Here is a 13,170-nt window from a genome sequence, read left to right on the forward strand (position 1 = left end):
TGGGGGGGGGTTGGGGGTTGGGGCAAAAAATTAGTAGGCTCTTGACAGGCCAAGACCTGAATTGAAGCTGAATTTCACATACAAGACTAAAGGCAAAAAGTCCTGAAATTAACAGGAATTGAGATCACCTCCCTGGTGTTGTAGATTCAATACTGAAACCAGTCACTGATTGCAAAGTATTTGCAGTCAAGTACTAAATAATGACAAGATTATGATTTTTTGCCAATTCTGGAACACTGAAATAGAGATACTTTGTATTTCAAAAGAGCTGTTGTCTGGAGCACCGATTATTTCTATGTTTATCCTATAATCATTGCTCATTTCAAGTCCAGTTCGCTGGTTGGTACAGAGACAAAACAACAATTGTGCTGCAGTACAGAGAAAAAGAACGAAAATTTAATCACAGTTCACATACCCGTGAAGAATACTGTATGTAGGACATTGGAAAATAAGCATCATGATAACGTTTATATTTCCATAGACCTTTAGAAAGTGGTTATTGTGCTCCTTTCCACAGATCCAGAGATTAAAGTGCACCTTAAACTATGAGCAAAAAAGCCAAAACATAATTTAGACTTGTTGACTGGTGTTCTCCTGTGTTTTGGAAGTGATTGAAACAGCCACTTTAAGATGCATTTGCTACAGGTATTGGCCCAGAATGCCTGGTGAGGTGGCGTGTTCCTGGTGACTGAGCCCCGCTGCACCTTGGGTGGGAGCGTGGCTGGGAGGAGTGATGGGGGAGACGGAGGACGAGCGCGGCTCCCAGGCCAACCAGCTCTTCGAGATCTTCGTGCAGGCCTCCACATGTAAGGGCACCCTCCAGGCCTTCAGCGTGCTGTGCAGGCAGCTGGACCTGCTCCCGGCCCACCACCCAGGTTTCTACAGCAGCCTCAAAGCAGCCATCACCTCCTGGAAGGCCAAGGCGCTGTGGACCAAACTGGACAAAAGAGCCAACCACAAGGAATACAAGAAAGGCAAAGCGTGTGCTGACATCAGGGTACGTGTCTACAGAAATAACTGGTCATTTAAAGTGCTGATTATTTATTTATTTAACTTTAGATGTAATTTATTACTCAGGCACTTTCACATATAGGTGGAACATATAGTGTAACGGAATCATTTCATAAGAAAAAACAGAAACAAGACTGTTTGCATTCCTGTCATTATCAAAGTGTGTAGTCTGCACCAGCTCCTTTGCCTTGAAAACAATTGCTACTCTGTAATCTGATCTGATTTGAGGCCAGGATGAGCCTTGACATGTAGAAATACATTTTAAAATATCGTTAGCCCCGTACCCTCGTGGCTGCATGTCCTGCATGTATACAATGAGACGCCTGTACTGTAATCTGACCTCATCACCTGATCACTCCGACCTCATCACAGGTTCTCTGATCATAACAACTTCCTTCAAAATGGTGAGGTTTTGACAGAGCACATGGTCTACGTATTTAGTGCAGTTAATGGAATCTGCATTGTGCTTGGTACTGTCCCTGCACAGAATGATGTGGGAAATGCAGTACATCTCCATCAGAAATAGCTACAGTGGACATTAGCCTTATTTCATCCATTCCACTTCCCTCTCAAAACTGTGTTCTGAGGGAGTCTTTATGTACTGCTCAGTCATGTCTCTGTCGTAACTAGCTCATTTGTGCCTTAACCTCAGCTGATAAGAGACCTGAGCGAATCTCTTAACATCAATGTTATGAAATTCATTGGATTTAAGTTACATTTCTCACTGAAGCCAAATAAGAAGTCATTTCCATGTCTTCTTTTGTTAATCAGATTAGTTTGAGTGATTTAATCATATTATTGTGTTTTGTCCCTCCATTTCTCTTTTATGGATATAAAGGAAGTAGACATGAGTGCAATTCTCAGAACAGTGGAATAATTTATTGGCACAGGAAATGACCTTGGAGCACGTCAAAGGTCAAGGGTCTGGTGTGAGATTCAGTGGCTTTAAACAGGCCTCACAGTAGATCATTAAGAGTATTTTTAGCCAGGGTATTTCACTAGGAATTTCAACAAGACTTGTAAGACTGGAACATGGTTAATAACAGCTAAATAATTGCTTGAAACAACAAATGTTAAGTAATAACAAGGCTGTTGGATTACGTTTTCCGTAGTTACTAATATGCCATGATTACACACAAATATCTTACTAAGAATCTTTTATCTGCTATCCCTTTAAAGAAGGATAACCATGTGCCTTGCCTTGTCCTAAAACATTAACCTATTGCATGTATATTTACCTATGGCTCTATGCAGATAGCCCATTTAGAGCTTTGATGAGACAGCACAGGCTGTGATGATGAGGAAATATGGGAAATGATGGTGGTAAGACCATACTCATTTAGTTGTAGTTTGCTTTTAAGACATAAGAATGTTGACTCTCTGCCATGGTGCCAGTCATATGATCCAGTCAATGCATCATTTCTTTCAAGGCACACTACTTATAATGAGGTTCTAGACCTTCAATACAGCATTTTCTGATTAATTGAGATTTCTCACTCATTGTCATTTTCCCAGAAAGCTGCATAAGCCTTATAAGTGTTGATTAACCCTTTTCCTCTCCTTGTATACTGTATTTTTGAGTGCTGACCTGCAGTAACTCACCAAGGGCTTGCTTGTTAGATGTTCCTACTGGTGTAGGGAAAACCATAATCTGTACAATACAGGGCTACTCCAGCTCATTATGGGAAAGCACTTGTAGAGAATAAAAGAAGTTTGTATGACCTTTGAAATTAACATGATGATAAAAGAGGCATGATCTGCTTTTTCTGTCTATGGTAAAGAAAATTAGTTACTGTGTGTACATTTAGACAGAACTGCTAAAAACAGAGGAACAAGAAGATGGCCTGTTATGTTTTTAAAATAAAACTGTAATTGTGACAGGATTGTCTTACCCAAGAGTCTTAATTGACTCAATCGCTGAGATTCTGTGGGGTTCTTTTGGTGTTTGTGACTTTGTGTCCTTGAAAGACTTTGGTAAGGAGTTAATGGGATGTCATAAAGGAAGGAAACCTCAGCCTGGCTGCAGCTTCAGAGATCCACATGGCTGACTTGTATCACTCTACAGTAAGGTGATGAAGCTTTAAAGAGGTGCTTTATAGTACAAGGTGAACTTTCTTTTCGGCAGTCTGTCGAGTGGCTTTTAATGTGTAACTTTGTCTTAATTACTTGTTGTCTTTAGGATTATGCATGTCATTTATTGGATGCCTCTCTTTATACAAACATTTCCACAGTATTTTCTCTGTACTTTAATACCTGAATGACCATGTGCTTCTTTCTGCTTGTTTATCAGTGGATTATACTAGTTTAGTATTGAGCTCATATATTGTACTCATGTATTGTATGTGCTCATGTGTTGTACCTGTAGGTGAGAATTCTTTAAGAAATGGTTGTTGTTAAGCGCTTTTGTGATTTTCTGAGGGTATATCATTTGTCTCTGCTTAGGTTACATGCCTTGTTAAGTACAAGACATCACTGTAAGGAGGTTTCACCAAATGTCAGCTTCCTGTTCCTTTTTAGTCATTTACATTTCACTGTTCCCAAATTCTTGGCTCGGTTTTTTTTTTTTACAGCTTCTGCAATACCTGGTGGTCCCCCAGGCCTGAGAAAGCTTAACCCTAATCCCTTATCCTGGCTGTGTGGTCCAGGGTAGGAGAGGCTCTGTAAGCCCTTCTCTACTAAAGCGCCCGTGTCAATGCTGTCCAGCCTGGAGAGAAGCAGACATCCAGCACGTGTGCCCAGTGCATTGAAGGAAACTCCCCTGGGCATCAGGCCGTTACAGCGATACAGACGCAGACCACAGTCTTGGCTTTGATACCTTCCATCCCACATCAAGCTGCCATTCTGAGATATGCAACAGCTTAGTGAAAAGGAGAAAATGTTTTTGGCTGTGTAGTGGCTTGGTACAGTGTTATTGTAGATGGTGATTCACTTACATGCTTCCTTGTGCATGGTGAGGTTCACAAGACATGTCTTTTCCAAGCTTAAGTTGTAGCTGTGCATGCGGTGAGCACTGTCAGCACATGCTAGCCAACTACTGACAGGTCCCGCCTGTCAGAAGCAGAGGCTACTCACCTGTCTAGATATAAATGCAGAGTAGGTCAAAGTCAAGACCTATTAACAAACATAGTCAAACAAGCAACACAAATAAAGAGTGTTCAAACATCACTGGACCACTGTCTTTACAAGAGGCTTTTTGTTTTTTCAAAAATTGGACTCGTTTGACCCTTTGAACCTTTTGCTGTGTCAAGTAAAGGTAAACATCAGTTATGACAGTAGCTGTGACTCATGCCTTTATCATACAAAAGTGTCCTGATCAGATAATCCAAACCAAATCCGTGATGTTAGCACAGCTGTTAGTGCTGTATGAAGCCACGTCTCTTATCTGTGAATGCCAGATCAGACTGTTAGAACATCGCATGCGGCCATCACAGCCCAGTAAAAGCCTCCATGCAAGACGTAATCCAGTCGAGAGGCGTTTGTGTGAAACCCTGTGTTTTAGATTTACCTGGATTAATAATACTGATGATAAACTTGATACTGACTAATTTAAAGAATTAGTTGGCTAGTGTTTCTGCAGAGTGTGCACAAAGATCATTCCAAAGTTGACCGTACCCATTCAGTTTGAGATTAACATACATAATCAGCTGTGTTATTACCACACACACACACACAGCTCACATTAATCTGGCACAAAGTCCTTGGCTCACCTGTGCTAAAACATGCTTATAAATGAGTTTATGTAATTTCAGTCCTCATTCATCTTATTTGTTTGTGTGTGTGCGTGGTTTTATTTACAGTGCATTTTGCAATATACACCTTCTTTTCCCCCAAATATCCACACTTGCATTGAAGGAACTCCCAACCTCCAACTAATATTTAAAATCCCACAAAACTAAAATGATAAATACCTTCATTCCCTGCATTACTCACTACTATTTCACTAATCACTTGTAGTGTAGTGAAGAATTATTTTGGCACATTATATTTTGTAATTGTGCCTGTGTGACAATTTGCATATTTATCAAGCACAAAACATACAATTATTCTTTCATGCACTCATCCACTGGTCTGGTCTTCATTCATTAGTTCATTCATTGTTTTTTTTGTTTTCCCACAGTGTCTGGTAATTGGTGCAGGTCCTTGTGGACTGCGTACTGCCATAGAACTGGCCCTGCTCGGAGCCAAGGTGGTGGTGATTGAGAAGAGAGACACTTTTTCCAGGAACAATGTCCTCCATCTTTGGCCTTACACCATCCATGACCTCAGAAACCTGGGAGCCAAGAAGTTCTATGGCAAATTCTGTGCAGGAGCCATAGACCATATCAGTAAGTACAAGTTTTTTGGGGCTAGATAGCCCATTTCTGTAGATATAAGGAACAAAAAGTCTGCTACAGATTACTGCTACAGATCATTTTCAGAGAAACAAAAGCTCTTTGCTCTCTTTCTCTTTGCTCTCTTTCTCCTTTCGCCTTGCTCCTAAATCCATTATTAACATATTATCATAAGCCATGTATAGTAATCTTCCAGAATCATATAATTATGCGTACAAAAATAACTCTGTAATAGTTTGTGGAGTATATGAACAAGACTCCCACTGTTCATGCTGTATGTCTCTCTACTTCAGTTTCTATATTTTATTCTGTCTGTTTGTTGGTTAAAATTCCTTCATCTCTCACTGAGGCTCAGCCAAGAAATCCTTTTCCTGCACGTTGTGCTTTCTACTCTATTATCTGTGCGGTGATGAAACCAGGTTGCCAATGGCAAAGGAGATGTGAAACGCTGCAGGCAATAATGCAAATGTTTCTGCTCTGTCTCTCTCTCTCTCTCTCTCTCTCTCTCTCTCTCTCTCTGCACATCCATGTCTAATAATCAGTCAGCAGAGATATCCACACACACCTCAGCATGCTTAGTGCCTAGATAGGACCTTTCTCTTACTGAATTTCCCATGTCTCTCTAACTTGAGCACAGGACTGCTGTGAGATGGAGTTGGTATTTATTTATTGTTTGTTGCTGTCGCGTGGTCAGGTATTCGTCAGCTGCAGCTGATCTTGCTAAAGGTGTGTCTCATCCTGGGGGTGGAGGTGCACGTCAATGTAGAATTCCTCAAACTCCAGGAGCCCACTGAGGAACAAGACAACCATGGTGAGCAGATCAGAACTATTTCCTTCAGTGTCTCCATCTTCTATTAAATCACATTCTAAGCTTCAGTTAATAAGCGCTTAATTGCAAGCTTTGTGCTGTAGTCAGTGACGGCTGTTAGGTCAAATTTGAACTCACTAAACCATTGTGCTCAGATTTGGTGGCCTTTAAATTTGAATCTGATTTCCATGCTGTGGTCACCATGCTCAAGCATTTGCATTACGTTTTAAATGTATGGCATTTAGCTGACGCTTTTATCCAAAACGACTCACAATTATACAACGCATGAGTACAACTTGAGCAATTGAGTGTTAAGGGCCTTGCTCAGGGGCCCAACAGCGACAAATTGATAGTTCTGGGGCTTGAACTGGCAACCTTCCAATTACAAGTCAAGTACCTTAACCACTGAACTACCGCTACGATACAAGGTTGAGGTAGATCAGTGGTGCCCATGTCCGACACTTCGAATCCTAATCTAACACACCTGAACCAGGTCATCACATCCTTCAGTAGCGTCTTAATATTAGAGCCAGGTGTGCTATAGTAGGCTTGGAACTGAACGTGGTGGAGCACCAGGACTAGCCTTGCACACCCCTGCCTTACACGGATCAAGCTGATTAACCTTGATGCATTGCTCTCTGAGGAGGTCTCGGAGTTCTTCTCAGACCTTCTCACACATTGTAAAGGCTTCCCTGGTGGCCCACTGAAATTATCTACACGCTACCACAGTCCATGACATCAAGCTCTGCTTTCTTCATACTCCATCATGGAAAAGACAGAGTGCTCCTAACAGACAGATTTCATATATAGCTGGTAATCATTACCGTATGCCATTTTGTGGAAGCTACACCAGTGCACACACAGCAGCGTGGTTGGAAAATGACATCACAGACCAAAGACAGGAATCACGCAGTATAGGATTTAAGTAATGTTTGAATAAGGGACATGCAACCAATACCTTCATTTGCTCTCTGTTTTACTAGTTACTATAATAAAAAGCAGGTAAAATATACCAATACTCAGTACCTTACCTCAGCTTTCCCAAGTTTTTTTTTTAGCAAAACAGTAAGTATGCACAGATTTAATTGAATTGCTGGCTGTTCTAAAGTGTGGCTTTTTTATTTTAGCTGACAAGGTCACTATAGTGAAGGTGTGCGACAGTACGGCAGCTCTGCATTATGTTTGCCGTGGCAACAATGGTTGTATCTTTGAGTTGTTCTTTAGTTGATGTTCTCTTGACAGTGGTGAACATGGTGAGAAGGCTTCCATTGCTCTTTGATGTCATTGCCACTCTCCGCTGGCACACTGTCCTCTTGATAAGATACTGTTGTCTATCTATAGATTGTGGGCCGTCAAGTTCTGTACAGCACTTCATTAGCTTTGTAGCCACATTACAGGACCGACCCGCAGAATGCTGAGCCCATAGTTTCCATTGCATTACCGAACTGACCAGCAATCTGATGCTGCAGTGTTAATAACGAGTGTGATGCGTGTTTGCTTTGGGTTTTCCTATGCTGTCTTTTTCCATGTGCTGTAGATGTGACTAGTGTAACATTAATATGAAAGGGTCTTTTTATGTCAGTGATTGAACACCACTTTTGTATGGGTCACTTTTATTACCCCTTTACATGTTTGAAACATCATGGACATATCTTTGGAAACTTGTACTGCACTGCTTTCATATATGTATATATTTCTGTGTGTGTGTGTGTGTGTGTGTGTGTGTGTGTGTGTGTGTGTGTGTGTGTGTGTGTGTGCGCGCGCACGTGTGTGTGTGTGTGTGTGTGTGTGTGTGTGTGTGTGTGTGTGTGTGTGTACTTATGTTAAAGGTCATGGATGGAGAGCAGAAATTAGTCCTCCTGGTCAGCCCATCGCCAACTATGAGTTTGATGTTCTAATCGGATCGGACGGACGAAGAAGCACTCTAGATGGTGAAGTATCCATGTTCCTCATACATTGTTTCTGGCCGGGGAACAGCCCAGGAGCCTGCTATCTGGGTCAACTCGTGTACATGTCACGGAAATAGATCAATGTATTTGTAGAAGTTCACATTTCAACCTAGAACCTATTCTTACTGTTCTCAGGGGCATTAACCCAATGTAATTAGAAACACAGGAAGTGGCTCTTTGGTAAAAGAACTGGTCTCAGCAATATGTACAGAAGCTTTATTTAAGGACGTTCCTAAATAAGCAAAACCCTCCCATTCCAAATGTGTATTTCCTCCTAGACTAAAAATGGATATAGGCACAGATGAGTTTCCTGCCTGCGGAGTATTCCAGGCTATTTAAATTATGTTCCGGGAAGTAGGAAATGTGACACGATGCACATCAAGATTTCAGGATTTGCTTGGGAGGAATTTTCTCTAGGATTTTTTCTAGGATTAAGCTGTCAAGATTAAGGCCCGTCATATCACAGTATGTTGGCCCTGGGGCCGTTTGTTAGCTCAGGAATGTTAAATGACTCTTATGGAAATCTGAGCGGGGGCCCTCCGATCTTCACTGTGCACTGTGGGCCAAAACGAATGTGCTCAGAGCAGCGGAAAGTCCTGAATGAGCCGCAGAGGCAAAAACAGAAGTTATCTGGACAGACTCGTGTAGACATCATCCATTAGATACACTTCTGTGATAGTATCATGGCTGTCCTTCATTTTATCCAAAGTTTTACCTAAAGTGTAGTTTCCAATGGGTGTTTGGTGACTGTAACTGAGCAGGGTGATTAGTTTGCTCATCCTAATTGCAGCTTTCAGTCTCCCACTCAGGAAAGAAGGATGATATACCAACCTACTGTCTCATACTCTTACCTCAAATCCTAAATAAAAACCCTAGCCTGGCCCACGTGTGACTATCCATGCCCCGCTCAGCCCTGTGTGTGCTGGCCAGTGTTAGCATGACACGCTGGAGTGATACTGCCACCTCTTCTGCTGACACAGATAGGCCTGGACAACTTTCACTGGCATTCTTCTTATTCAGGGACAACTTGTTTGTCCACCACCAGGCCATGTCCACATAGAGACACCAAGATCCCAGTGTTGAATAATTCAACTCTGAGCTTCATTATGTTATATATAATACACCGTGACACAGCTACCTGTCTGATATGTGCCCTGTTTAAATTTTAGCAGTGATAGTAGCCTGGAGTAATAATGCTATATTCATTTTAAACTTTTCATATATTTCAGCTCAAAGTGTTTTTTAACTGCAGTCACAGGTTAAAACACAATTAGTTTCATCATTCACTTTACAATTGGTTGGTGTGTGTTGGTTGTTGTCAGTGCCGGTGACACTGGGGCATTACTGGCCTCCTTCACCATAGTCTCACTTCATTATGTACATACTAATCTTAACTAATAACAGCACACCTGTTTCCCGATCTTTTAACGCTCTGTTACTGTTTCACTGACAGTTAATACAAAAATACATTGACATGAATGATTGATTGAAATGTTCTAAAGAAACAAATAACCATATCAGATCTAGTAACATTAATATTCTTTATTTAAAAATGTCTAAAGGAAAAACAAAAAAATTTTAAAACTGTTTAGAAACGTTGAAAAACAGCTTGCTAAAAGCCCTATTCTTTTTTTTTCTTCAATGATGATGATGATGATGGTGGTGGCGATGATTATTATTATTATTATTGACCCCAGGCTTTAGGAGGAAGGAGTTCCGAGGCAAACTGGCCATTGCTATCACAGCCAACTTTGTGAACCGCAACACGACAGCGGAGGCCAAGGTGGAGGAGATCAGTGGAGTGGCCTTCATCTTCAACCAGAAGTTCTTCCTGGAGCTCAAGGAGGAAACAGGTGAGCTCTCATCCTTCAGAAGAGATGGTTTTCACTCCTGCTCTTTCACAGATCCCAGCCCTCAGGGACCCTAGTCAGTCCACAGTTTGTCATATTCCAGTTCCCAGCACACCTGGACCATGCATCCATGGTACTTAACTGTTTGATTCAGGAGGTAGGTAGCCGGGAATCACTTGGCCTGTTGAAGTATTTTTCTGTGATCAGTTCTCCATCGGAGTGTTATTCTAGGTCCATTCCTTTTAAAGGTGTTTTTCTAGTTTCTGTTCTCTGTCGAGGTGGTGTTCTGGGGTCATATCTCTGTCAAGGTGGTGTAGCATTTTCAAAGTGCATTAATTATTGCCTTATACAATGAGGACAATTGTGATTGTGGAACCCTGCTTCAAGTCATGCTGATTAGATTTCTGTGGATTATTTAAATCTGTATCGGTGCTTGAATTGTGCTTATTTGTTATTATCTGCCTTCTGTGACGTGAAGTCTACAGGTCCGAGTCTCTGAATGCAGCTTGTTTCTTCTTGTTGTGAAGTGATTGCTTGTGTTTAAATTAATCTTTTAGGTGAAGTTGGTCAGCAAAGCTTGCAGTAAGTAGCTTGTTACAGCAGTACTGACGCCAAGTGGTGATTAGATGGACATTCTCAGCTCTGAAGTAGAAAGTATAAGTCTAGATGACCGAATTCTAACCAGGTTATGAGGGTGTATTTACACTGTGGGTTTACATAATTTACCCACATGAAAATGATTAACTGCTTGGTGTGTGTGTGTGCGTTTGCTTAGCCAATTCACATTTCCCTGTCATCAATCATACATTTCGACCCCTGACATAAGCATAAACATGTGGAGATGATAAACAGGGGGCTGTTGTTTTTACAGGGATCGATTTGGAGAACATTGTGTATTACAAGGACAACACGCACTATTTTGTTATGACTGCAAAGAAGCAGAGCTTGCTTGACAAGGGTGTCATCATCCATGTGAGTCACGGCCTTCCTTTACCCTCACGCTGCGTTCGCATGCTCCGGCCAGTGGCTTTGGGCATTGTGTGTGTGTGTGTGAGTGCCCATCCATGTCTGTCTGTTTGGGGTTCGTATATCCATTAGCACTTAATGGTAATGATAGCTACCGCCACGTTTAATTTCTCTCCCCTCAGAGAGACATCATTCACTACACTTGTGTGCATGTGTAAATGTAGCCACAGCTCTGCAAGATAATTTGCTCTCTGAAAGGATTATGGCTGATGAAAGAATTTCACTGTTAAAGGTAACACACCACTACTGTAGAGCGTAGAGTGAAGCACTCAGCTGCTGACATTAGGTCTGGTGGGTAAAGATCAGGAGAGGTGTGTGTGTGTGGGGGGGGGGGGGGGGGGGGGGGGTAATAACATAGCTGAGTATGTTAATTGTGTGTAAAGTGCTCAACTACTAATCACTGCCAATTTGCCACTGTTGGGCCCCTGGGCAAGGTCCTTAACCCTCAACTGCTCAAACTGTTATCAGTTAAATGTAAGTTTCTTTGGATAAAAGCATCTTCTAAAATGCCGTAAATGCACAGTAAAGCTGACTGTGATGATCAGAGTAACAGTGATCACTCCCAAAGCTTTTCAATGAAATTCATAAAGGGAAGTTTGATACTTTTATATCTAGGCTTTTTACCTACAGCAGACCTCCTGATTAAATAATATTCTTTTACCATTGGTCACACTTTAGCACCAGACAGTGTAAATACTTTAACTGAAATTGAACAGTATGGAACATAACTTTATGGTGTAACAAGGAGGTTAAGCAGGATGCGGGGATCAGTCACAGAAAACTGAAACATACATTTATTTGAACATACGACATGGAACAAGTAGCATGCAAGCTAACAGGGTTAAACATCGACAACAATGACACGTAAACGATATACTTTTATACACGTAATCTAAATGACACAACGATGAGCAGGTGTGGAACACAGGGACAAAACCCACACACACTCACACACACACATACACACGCACGCACGCACATAAACACACACGCGCGCACACACAACACACGCGCACACACACACACGCGCACGCACACACACACACACACACACACACACAAACAACACGCGCGCGCACACACACACACACACACACACACACACACACACACAGGGAGAGGTTTGGGGGGAGGGGCCGTATTGTGACATATGGATGTTTAATCCCAATATCATATGCCTTCAGCTGAAGCAATTATCTCTCTGTTTGTCCTGTGTGGCAGGACTACATCGAGACTGAGCGTCTCCTACACACCGACAACGTCAATCAGGAGGCACTGCTCTCATACGCCCGCGAGGCGGCCGACTTCGGAACCAACTACCAGCTGCCCTCGCTGGACTATGCCATCAACCACTACAGCCAGCCCGACGTGGCCATGTTTGACTTCACCTGCATGTATGCGTCAGAGAACGCAGCGCTCATCAGACAGAAGAGCGGCCGCCAGCTGCTGGTGGCCCTGGTCGGAGACAGTCTGCTAGAGGTGCGGGTCCTTTCACATCCTCGACGCAGAGCCTGCGTAGACAGGACACACACTGTCTGATGCTCATTTCCACAACATCACAAGTTACCCAGCACAAGGTTCAAAAATATGTAGTTGACTTTTCTGCATAAGAGAAGTGAAAGTGCTGTGCCGTGTGTCCCACAGCCGTTCTGGCCCATGGGGACAGGATGTGCCCGAGGTTTCCTGGCTGCGTTTGACACGGCATGGATGGTGAAAGGGTGGGCTCAGGGCAAAGCCCCCCTGGAACTACTTTCTGAGAGGTCAAAAGCCCCCCCCCCACACACACACACACACACACACCTCATTACCAACTGATGCTTTGACTGTGCCTCTGGTGTAGAACAGTTTGTGCCTCTGAATTCTTAGCTTCTTAGATTCGAGGAAAGGATTGTTCTAAACATGATAAATGTTTCAGGTTTTTTTTATGGGTTTCTGTTGTTTTCTTTTTAGTCCCTACAGGAAAAGAAATAAGATGTAAGGTGTCAGCATTTAAATGTTTTATGGTAGTTTAAATATTTATAATAAGTAGAAACACAAGGCTTTCTCACAACAGCAGTGATCTGACCTGTTAGCCTCTTAAATACTTATAGTTCATTAACCTCTTGGCTAAGTTCTCTGACCACTGTAGTAACTCTGTTTCAGTCATAGTTTGGATTAATGGAGTGGACTGTCTTGTTTAATCCATAGAGAGAGCA

At 42.2% G+C, this 13,170-nt stretch overlaps 1 protein-coding gene across 12 annotated transcripts in view; it reads left to right on the forward strand.

The window, feature by feature from the left end:
* The window catches only part of mical2b (microtubule associated monooxygenase, calponin and LIM domain containing 2b), a 56,354-nt gene that overhangs the window by 6,312 nt on the left and 36,872 nt on the right, over positions 1-13,170 (forward strand). For all 12 annotated transcript variants that reach the window (XM_035532085.1, XM_035532086.1, XM_035532087.1 and 9 more), the window contains exons 2-10: positions 646-997; positions 5,129-5,336; positions 6,037-6,153; positions 7,980-8,081; positions 9,797-9,952; positions 10,821-10,921; positions 12,197-12,454; positions 12,620-12,735; positions 13,163-13,170. The exon at positions 13,163-13,170 is cut by the window's right edge and continues 119 nt beyond it. In XM_035532085.1, coding sequence (XP_035387978.1) covers positions 734-997; positions 5,129-5,336; positions 6,037-6,153; positions 7,980-8,081; positions 9,797-9,952; positions 10,821-10,921; positions 12,197-12,454; positions 12,620-12,735; positions 13,163-13,170 — 1,330 coding nt within the window. In that variant the 5' untranslated portion in view covers positions 646-733. The remainder of the gene's footprint in view (positions 1-645; positions 998-5,128; positions 5,337-6,036; positions 6,154-7,979; positions 8,082-9,796; positions 9,953-10,820; positions 10,922-12,196; positions 12,455-12,619; positions 12,736-13,162) is intronic.

The sequence above is a fragment of the Electrophorus electricus genome, chromosome 12, assembly GCF_013358815.1.
Source record: "Electrophorus electricus isolate fEleEle1 chromosome 12, fEleEle1.pri, whole genome shotgun sequence".
NCBI classification, from domain to species: Eukaryota; Metazoa; Chordata; class Actinopteri; order Gymnotiformes; family Gymnotidae; genus Electrophorus; species Electrophorus electricus.